At 44.1% G+C, this 9869-nt stretch overlaps 1 protein-coding gene across 1 annotated transcript in view; it reads left to right on the top strand.

The window, feature by feature from the left end:
* The first annotated feature begins 2716 nt into the window (after positions 1–2716).
* The window catches only part of Egflam (EGF like, fibronectin type III and laminin G domains), a 174171-nt gene continuing 167018 nt past the window's right edge, over positions 2717–9869 (top strand). Inside the window, exons 1-2 of the mRNA XM_046422288.2 lie at positions 2717–2828; positions 3440–3550. Of these exons, the coding sequence (XP_046278244.1) occupies positions 3454–3550 (97 nt within the window). The 5' untranslated portion in view covers positions 2717–2828; positions 3440–3453. The remainder of the gene's footprint in view (positions 2829–3439; positions 3551–9869) is intronic.

The following is a 9869-nucleotide window of genomic DNA, read 5'->3' as shown; positions in this document are numbered from 1 at the left end:
CACAGAGGATCTCTAGAAGGACACCCAAGAAATGATACAGTGTTTGCTTTTGAGAAAGAAAGCATAAAAGGAAACTTATTTTTCACTGTGCACCCTGCTTGATATACACTGCAAATTTTCTATGTGCATATAATCTATTCAAGAAAGTAAATTAAATCGAGAGATGATTCTTTGCTGTTATCTTTTTCTCACTCTCATTTAGGGTCTTACCAAAAATTCTGAATTAATAAGTTTGCCTTTTCTTTCTTCTAACAGCCTCCAAATCTGTCCCATGGAGCTAAGGTCAGACTCCTCTTCCATGATATTGAGCAAAGTAGTAGGTCACTCTTCTGCTGGTGACCTTATTAATTGGGTTTAGACCACAAGAGAATTTGAACAACTTTTTTTTTTAATGAAACATTCAGAGTCCCTTTGCCCTCTTTAGTTCTTCTCCTCCAAGATGTCAAGAAAAGTGTCTTCAGTCAGATTTACAAATGCCATAAACTGGTTGTCAAACTGAAAGGAGAGGGAAACTTGGGGGATGTTACTTGAATTGTAAATGAGGAGAGTAAGTTCTATCTAATATGTGCCCTAGATTTGTAACAAGCAGATTTCAAGAAGTAAGTACTGGTCTCAGTTGCCTGAGGGCCTAGAGTATTTGGAGATGATCAAAAGTAAAATTTAATAATATAGTCAAAAGTAAGCCATGGAAGAAATAAATAAGAGTATTTCTCAAATTTCCCATGGTCATCTGCCAAAGATGGAAGGGAAACATAGGACATAGAAGGCACAACATGGACACATGTCATTTTGAGGATATCAGTGAAAAAGGCTGAAACCTAAGTTTGCAAAAATTTGCATTGGACTTTTACAAGTGTTTTAAAAGGCACAGTTTAGAATGGAGTGGATTAGATGGTCCTGCTTTATAGATAATAAAGAGAAAACAAAACCAGGAATATTTTTAAACATATTTTTAGTTGTAGATGAACACAATACCTTCATTTTGTTTATTTATTTTTATGTGGTGCTGAGGATGGAACCCAGTGCCTCACATGTGCGAGGCAAGTGCTCTACCTCTGAGCCACAACCCCAGCCCCACAAAACCAGGAATTTGGTGATTTATTCCAGCCCATTCATTTTACTAAGACACACTGTAGGCGGAGCCTAGGATTAAATACCCAAGTCCCTTGCTGGGTCTGCTCACCACCTGGTATTCTTAACAGTCTCTGATTCTGGAAGCAGACCAGCTGGATTCAGTCACAGCTTTGCTGCCTGTGAGCTGGATGACTGTGGGCAAGTTACTTAAACTTTAATGCTCATCTTTCAAATGGGGTTGATACTAACAACCATACCTGGTATGGTTGTTATGGGGATTACAAATCACTTCAAGATCTGGTGCACAGAAAATGTTATACAAATGCCAACCATAATATTAATGATTATTGATACTTCCAACGTCTGCAACAAGGAGAATCATTTTAAGTGGGAAAGAACACAACCAATGTGGGAGGAGTCTGCATTGCAATATGCAAGTGCCACATGAGGTCTGATATAAGAAATTGCTTTCTCATGAAGAGAGCTGTCCGATAACTTTTGTCTGGTGGTAGGTAAGAATTCTTAGGCACAGGTGAATTCAAACAGAGGTGACATGACCTGCCAAGGATGCTGAAAGCTGATTCCTGGGTAGAGTAGAGGCAGGGTTCAGATAACCTCTAGGGGGTCTCTGATAATTCTAATGAATCCAGTGAATTTAGGATGGATTCTATGACCTTCTACACTGGCTGCCCTGGGGTCACTGCATCGTCCAGTTTCCCTGCCTAGTTTCTTCTTGGAACTGAAGAGCACAGTTTAGTCTGGACTCCCCTGCATCAATTCTATGCAAAGAGACAAACTTTGGTGTCACAGCTAAGACTTCCAAATACTCAAGTTGGAGTGGACTTTGAATTTATCTGTGGGCCGTGGCACACTGAAAAGGCTAGCAGAGAAGGAAACAAAACCTAGTGTTGCTAACAAGATTAGGCTCATTGCAAGCCTTCTAGCCATGGGATACTGAGGAGAACCTCAGTTAACAATGTCTCTTTCCTTTGTACCAACTGGCAGGTTAACAAGGGCGAGGACACCAGTAGAGCCTTGGCTATGCTGCCGGGTGGGGCGGGACCGCACCTGATCTTCTCTGCCTACAACCGCAGTCTCCCTCTGCGGGGCACTTCCTGGAGCCTTTGATCTTTCCCCAGGAACTGGCAAGGGCCGCTTTCCCCTTGTAGTTTTTTCCTCTTGGTTTATTTATTCTATCTCTTTTCTCTTCACTGATAGGAGGTCAGAATGCAAGTATGCAATAGAACTTGTGTACCCAGTCTCCCCTCTCGGGTCAGTACTGCGAAACTGCAAAAGGCGCACTTCAGTGAGTCCTGGGGGAGCAAAACTAGAGGAGGGGAAGGGGTCTTTCTCCTTCCCGGGAGCCAAGCCTGGAACCAGGATCCCGGGATCAGTGACCACGACCCCGCTCGGGTACCTAACCTCAGCCGGGCCAGCGAGTGCGCCCTTCCAGGGGCTGAGCATGCGTCTCTGTCCAGGATTACCCTGGAGTTTTATCTCCTCCCTTGGAGGGTCTCAAGTTGCCAACCCTGCTGTGAGGGCACCCTGCTCCCCTGCGCGGGGCCCTAATCTCCACCCGGCGTTTCCGTCTGAGAGGCCGGGCCCCAGCTCTCCATCTGCGCATCTTAAATCCCATTTATCTTCTTAGAGCCGAGACCTTGCTGCCCCGCCTCCTCCCCCTCTTCTCCACTTGCAAATCACCCCGCCACTCTCATTCCCTCAAGTGCCCTGGACCAGCACGATCAATCTTTGAGGTGAGAGAAGTCGCTAAACTGGGTGGAAGCGACCTAGGGGGCGCGGCCGGAGGAGGGTCCAGCCAGGGAAGGGGGAGGCGCCCCGAGTTTGGGGTCAGGACCTCGGGGCAGAGGGTCCTAGACTTGTCATTCTCTAACTCTTGCCCTTGTGGCTCCAGTGGTTGAAGTCGGCCTTCCTGCACCCCCAATCTAAGTGGCCAGAGGGGAAGGGCTGAGCTGGGGGCAGCTAGAGGGGGTGAGGGGCGGGCTGTCTGCACCCGAGGTGGGCGAGGAGCGAATGGTTTCAAGGCCTGCCCCGTCTCACTTCCACTCGATTGTAATTCCATCCCGGGGCGGGTCGACCTTCCCTCCCACTGGCGGCCAGTCTGTCCCTCCCATCGGCCTCCACCGTCCCCCTCTGCTTCCCCAAGCCCTGCTGCTCAAGCCGGCTTCACTCTCGCACGCCGACCTCCCGGCTGCTCTCCGGTTCCTTGGGCTCCCCCGTGGACTCCTCTGTGGTTCCTGGTCTCCCGCCTCCTCACCCCTGCCGAGGGATCCGCGGGTCCGCGAGCCCACGTCCCCCAGGAGACGCCCTTTTCCCTGAGCGTCTGGGACTTGGTGAAACTTTGCAGGCGCCGGCGGAGAAATGGATTCAATCCGAGGCTTCTTGCTCGGGCTCTTGCTCCTGGCTTCCAGCATCCGACCCGGCGCTCTGTCGCTTAGAGCGGCTCTCCGAAAACCAGGTAATTCACACAGTCCGCCCAGGGGCACTCTGCCCCGAGCACCCCAGTCCTGGCCCTTGGCGAGGACGCAAAGCCCGCAACGCACAGCCTTTCTGTCCCCTGTCTAGCGCCAGTTTATCGGGCTTCAGCTCTGCCCGCGGCTAAGCAGACAGGAGCCTCGCCCTCCCCCTAGCCCAGGCGGTTCCAGGGATATTTGTTTGTTTAAAGAAATGATCTATTTTCCAGATCCAGGAGAGGTGGTGGGCTCTGTATTTGACCACAGAGACCTAAGAGTTGGGGTAGCGATCATGCTGTATCAATTAGATGATTGCGACTGTGCAGAGGAGTCAAACAGCTCCTCCTGGGTCTCTAAACATCTTATTGAATTCATATTGCCTAGAGCCCAGCCATTTCCTGTTAAGTGTCTGAAGGTTTGCCTGGAGTGCCCCTGCACATCTCCGGTCCTGCCCACGCACTATGTAGGGATGCGCACTTTGCAGTTTGGATCCTCTATCGCCCTGGGGCTGTTTGTGCAGAAAGGAGCGCTCAGTGGGTTAATTTGATCCTGTTTTGAACTCCTGTCTTTGCTCTGGTGTTTCAACAAAGATGTATGCATTGTAGGCTATCACAAAGGACTGAGGAGAACTAGAAATCACAATAGCTTGCATTTCCTCAAGTTATATTGGTAAAAAGTCTTTATGTATGTTTATCTACTTCAATTTTTGCCTGTGTTGTGAGATTATTCACAGTAGAACATTCTAAACAATAAAGTTTTAAGCATTGTTTCTGAATAACGATTTTCATTCTTCTTTGCTAGGACCATATTTAGAATTCTGAAAAAAAAATCTGTTTTTTCTTAGCTTACTTCGTAAACGAGGTTGTCTTATGGGATTAATTATATCTTATGAACAATGGAAAACAATATAACTTTATTTGAATGCAGTCTGCAAAACTCAAAGAAAGTGCAGTTTATCTTCACAAATGTTTCTGTAAGAAAGAGGCAAACCAGGGAAAATTTAGCAGAGGGCAAAGAAAATAATCCTGGCAGGTTCCCGTTTGGCTGCTTAAATATTTTCACTGCACGAGGATCTATCTGAAACGATGTGACTTGCCTCCCAGCTCTGGGAGAGTCCTGTCTTTAGGGTGTATCTGTGGTGGCTTGTGCTTTGCTACCTGCCTTAGGATCATTATCATATTCTGCACCAGGCTTAAATTATGAGCTATTCCATTTCCACACGGTGCAATTCATTTTGGAGATAACAGCAACAGTCCAATGCAGTATTATATTAAATTGTTTTTCTTCCTGCATGCCCATATACACACTTCATGTATTTCAAAAAAGGCCTTCTTTCTAAATTTCCTCCATAAGAGAACCACATCACCATCAAATCTGCAGGTGTGTACACATGAAACCATCTAGTCACAATTTTTCAACAATACAAAGTTGTATTTCTAACTCTGGTGTTTACAGTGTTCTTTTAAGAATAGATTTCAGTCCATGTAACTAGAATTCTAAAATATTTTACAAAAGACTGGTGTATAAATTGCACATATGGCTCACACTATTTTTCTTCCTTTCTTTCTACCTTGTTCATTAAGGGTCTCCTTCTGATATTCATGCCACAAATATGTTGACCTCTGGTTTTACTTGAAGCATAGATGGGTTTTGCTAGTGGAAACTCTGCCTTTTGAGTATTGTTGGCATATTAAATACATCAAATTCAAGGTAGAAGGTGTGTTTAGACTAAGTTCAGCCCAGAAGAATTTTCTTATTACTTTATAATTTCATCCAGACAGTGACTTTCAGGTTGGAAAGCTGCTGAGATTAAAATGACAGCTACTTCATAAACTTCAGGGGACATTTTCCTCCTGGGCTCATTTACATCCCTTGGAAAGACTAGTTTTTGATCCGGAAAATTGGTCCAGATTAAAAACTGAATGTGCCCTGCTTGGTTGTAATGTGAACAGCAATGAGCTAATTTATAATCTTCCCCAGACACCAGTAAACCCTGCTGATACCCCTATGGGAGCATCTCTGTACCTTGATGCCTCCATAGAAATTGGTCTATGTGTTGTACGTTGGAGGTAGGTGGCCACAGTGCCAGCATTCCAGAGCAGTCCTGTTTTGTTTGGAGAGCCTGCCCTATCTTTCCAGTTTGCTAAATCTACTTTTGATAAGTGTTGCTTTGTTGGAGAAGACTTATATTCACATTAACCTGAAAATTCTCCATCCCCACCCATCTTTGGTGAGAAAAAAAGCAGATAGCAGCTTTGGGTACAAACACCCTTTCCCTCCACCCCAAGACAGTACATCTTCTGGTACTGAACATAAGCAAATAAATCTCTACAGGTGCTATGACTCACAAGAAATGGCAGTTTTGAAAGTAAGTCAAATGAAACAATGATAACTAACACTAATCAAGTGCTTGTTGCATTATTCTGAGAATGTGACATACACTGATTTCTTTAGTCGACCTCATAGCCCTGGGAGATGGGTATTATCATCCCTGCTTTACTGAAGGAAAATTGTGGCTTAGAGAGGTTAAAAACCTCACCCAAGGCCATAAGACTAGTCAGTGGTAGAATAGGAATTTAGGCTTTGGTATTCAGGGTCAGAAATTGAATTTAGAGCAGCTCTGTTCAGAGAGGTTTGTAGATTATTTTGTAGAGTGTCTTCTTCCAGGCTGCAGATGGGCACTCCCAAGGTACAGTGCCCTGGAGCCCAGGTCAAGGACATTATCTCTCTTTGTGCGTGTGTGTGTGTTGGGGGGGGAGTGACTGAGTTGCTCTTAAATAAACATTTGCACATGGAACATTGCCAGGCCTCCAAAGGCATGCAATGTGGTACTGATGTGCGGTTTTAGAAGCCACTGGCTACCAACCTGATCCTTAAGGATCAGAAGGGTAGCCCTACAGGGTGATGATCAGCAGCTTGCTTTTCTTGTTGAACTCCTGTGACTGCACACAGCTTGGTGTCATTAGGCCTACTCAGATCTCCATGCTGTAGGTAGGGTATAGATCTACTGTCTCTCCACAAGTGAGAGATCTAACAGTGCAGATCTTAGAGCTGGTCCTGCTCACAAGGCCTAGAGGGTCCACTAGAGTACCTGGGAGCCCTTGGAAAATTGGGAGGGCAGAAGGCTCTAAGTCTATACCATCACCATGATGTCTTTCCCCCAGGTCTTCATAGTGTAGAAACTCCATTTGTTGAAAAGCCATTCATTCCTTTTCAGACACAAATTCAAATCCAAGACCTGGGAGGAAGTGGATAAACCCTCATTTTGTAAGTGGGCTGAGGGGCATTTAGTGTCTTGCTTGAGTACAATCAGAAGCTGAACAGGGACTAATGCCTAAACCCCACTCTGCTGGTGGTCTCTTGTGCTTCTCCCTTACCCTGAATCCCACCAGTAAGTGCAAGGGTACTGTGGCATTTGTGGGGCAGAAGGAAGGGAAGAAGAAACTCAGACACCTGCTGGAACCAGCACACAATAAGCCATCTATATTCCCACAAGAAGATCAGAAACACTTGTCTTTATTATCATCTTTTTTGGGGGGGAGGGTTAGATTTATAGTGGTATAATTTACATCTGGTAACATTCATCCTTTTCAGGTTTACAGTTTGATGAATTCCTACAAACATACACAGTAATGAAACCACCACCATAATAAAAATATATAGAACATTTCCATCACTTGAAAATATTCCCTTGTGTTCATTTCTAGACAATTAACTCCCTCCCAGACCCTGGAAACCAGAGATCGATTTCTGTCCCTGTGGTTTTGCCTCTTCAGAATGTCATGGGTGGTATTTCCCTTGTTTAACTTGGCATAATGCTTTGAAGATGCATCAGTGTCATTGCCCATAGGTAGTTTGTTCCTTTTCTATTGTTCAGTTTAACTTTTCTCTAGCAAATGAGTCATGAACTGCTCCATGCTATTATTAATAAAGCTGCTACACACATGCAAGTCACATACTAGTCTTTGGGTGAATATTTTTCATTTCTTTTGGAAAAATAAGCAGGAGTAGCATCATACCACCAGGTGTATGTAAAACTTGATAAGAAAACATCAAACTGTTTTCCAGAGTGGCTGTATCATTTTCTATTCCTATTCATTTTCTATTTCTATTCTGAATCTTCAATAGCGCTTAGAGTAGTTGGTTTTTATTTTTTTTCAGTTTTACTTGAGCTATTTCTAATAGATGCATATTGAGATCACAGTTTTAATTTGTATTTCCTTAACAACTAATGATATTGAATACTTTTTTCACGTACGCATTTGCCATCCAAGTGTCCTTTGGTGAAATGACTGTTCCGATCAAGAAAAAATAAATAAATTTAATGTAATAAAATAAATTTAATGTAATTTTTCTTTTTGAGAAGGGATCTCCCTGTGTTACCTCAAACTTGCAATCCTCATGCCTCAGCCTCCCAAGTAGCTGGATTATGGGTGTGGACCACTGCACCTTGTCTGTGTTCAAATCTTTTGCTGACTTTTTAAAAATGTCAGATGTTTGTTTTCTTATTATTGAATTCTGAGTGTTCTTTGTATATTCTGTATGCAGCTCCTTTATCAGATACATGTTTTACAAATATCAGCTTCTAATATGTGGCTTGTCTTTCTATTTTCTTAATGTTACCTTTCAGAAAGTTTGAATTTTGATAAAGTCCAATTTACTACTTTTTAAATGGCTCATACTCTTTTTTGGGAAGCTTAAGTCAGGGTTATAAAGATGTTTCCCTGTGTTTTATTCTAGAAGTTTTTTAGGTTTTTCCATTTAGGTTCATGATTCATTTTGAGTTAATTTTTGCACAAGGTTTGAGAGGTAAGTCAAGCTTAATTTTCTTGTGGATGAATACATCAGCATTATTTGCTAAACCCTGCTTGTCACTGAGCACAGCGTCTCTGGCTTAAAAGGCTTCTGTGACTGCACACAGGTTGGTGTCATTAGGCCTGCTCAGATATCCATGCGGTAGGTAGGGTATAGATCTGCTGTCCTTCCACAAGGTTCTGACAGTGCAGTTCTTAGGGCTGGTCCCGCCCTGGCAAGTTTGAGGCTGGTGCTGGGATAGGGTTGGGATACGGTGCTGGGAGTCAGGGGTTGCAGGGTTAAAGGCCAGTGCCTCCACCTCTGTGGCTTTATTTATTTAAAAAAAACTCAAGGCATTGGTTAATTCGCTGGCACAGGGAGAGAGCTTGGAGAATGCACATGGATCCCACTTTCCTCCTGTCTGTCCAGTTTGCCTGAGGTCCCAGGGTCAGTGGGAGACTTGAAAGTTAGGGTTCAGAGTTCACAATTTCCCCCAGATAATCTGAGGGTCCACACTCATTTTTAGGAAGACACATCATTGCACCAGGTGTATGCAAAACTTGATAAGAAAGCATCAAACTGTTTTCCAGAGTGGCATTTTCTATTCCTATTCATTTTCTATTTCTATTCTGAATCTTCAATCTTTTCCATTCCACGTCCTCAGTGTTTCTCTTCCCACATAACTGTATTAATATAAGGATCTAGGGAAACTTGGAACAGACAAAGCAAGAGGCTAGAGAGGAGAGTTAGCTCATGGGCAGTAGATCTTGTTGGTTGATGAAGGAGAGCACATGCACTCGTGGGGGTTTTCTGCTGCGGCTAGTATGAAGTTGGTTTTCCCAGTGCCACCTCTGTCAACCTGGAATTTATGAGACTCGTTACTGTCTCACATATAGGTCTCATCCAAGACAAGCCCCCTTTCCAAAGAAAATCCACTGACTCTTCACTGCATTAGCCCCGCTTCCTCCAATTAGTTTCTACATCATGTCTAATCCCTATATAAAGCACCTCTCTCCGTCTTTTTTCTCTGTTTTTCTTATGATTCTCTGTGAGATGAAGGGGCAGAGAAGTCAAGATCAATGATAAATGTAGTTTCACGCTAGGCAGTACTTGTTTCTCAAGGAAAAATGATTTGGCCAGAAAGTAACTGAGGTGTTTTTTGTTGTTTGTTTGTTTTCCTTTTGGTTTCTTACACAGAGCTTTAATAACTTTAGAATTCTTCTGGGAGTAGTCATCCATCTGCTCATGGGTTACTGTAGCCCAAAGATGGTCCAGCATTCTGAGCTAGATGGATGAAACTCAGGGTTCCAAGTGTCTGAGGCTGAGATGGACGTCAGCTTTCACGTAGCTATCCTGTGATACCTTGTATTTCCCCACCTCACTCACTGGGCAAGCAGGACTGTGGCTCTTCCCAACTGACGAAATGGCAAGCTGTCTTGATTGCAGTAGAAAACCTTTGGAGCTGGTCAAGAGCCTTGCCTCTTGTCTTGCTCACCGCACGCCAAGCTGTGCCTGTTGGAAGTGCACCTG

This window comes from Marmota monax, unplaced genomic scaffold (assembly GCF_021218885.2).
Source record: "Marmota monax isolate L192 unplaced genomic scaffold, Marmota_monax_Labrador192_F-V1.1 WCK01_AAM20220418_F8-fsc00077, whole genome shotgun sequence".
Lineage (NCBI taxonomy): Eukaryota > Metazoa > Chordata > Mammalia > Rodentia > Sciuridae > Marmota > Marmota monax.
Note: the sequence above shows the minus strand (reverse complement) of the source record. Positions and strands in the feature narration are given on the sequence as shown.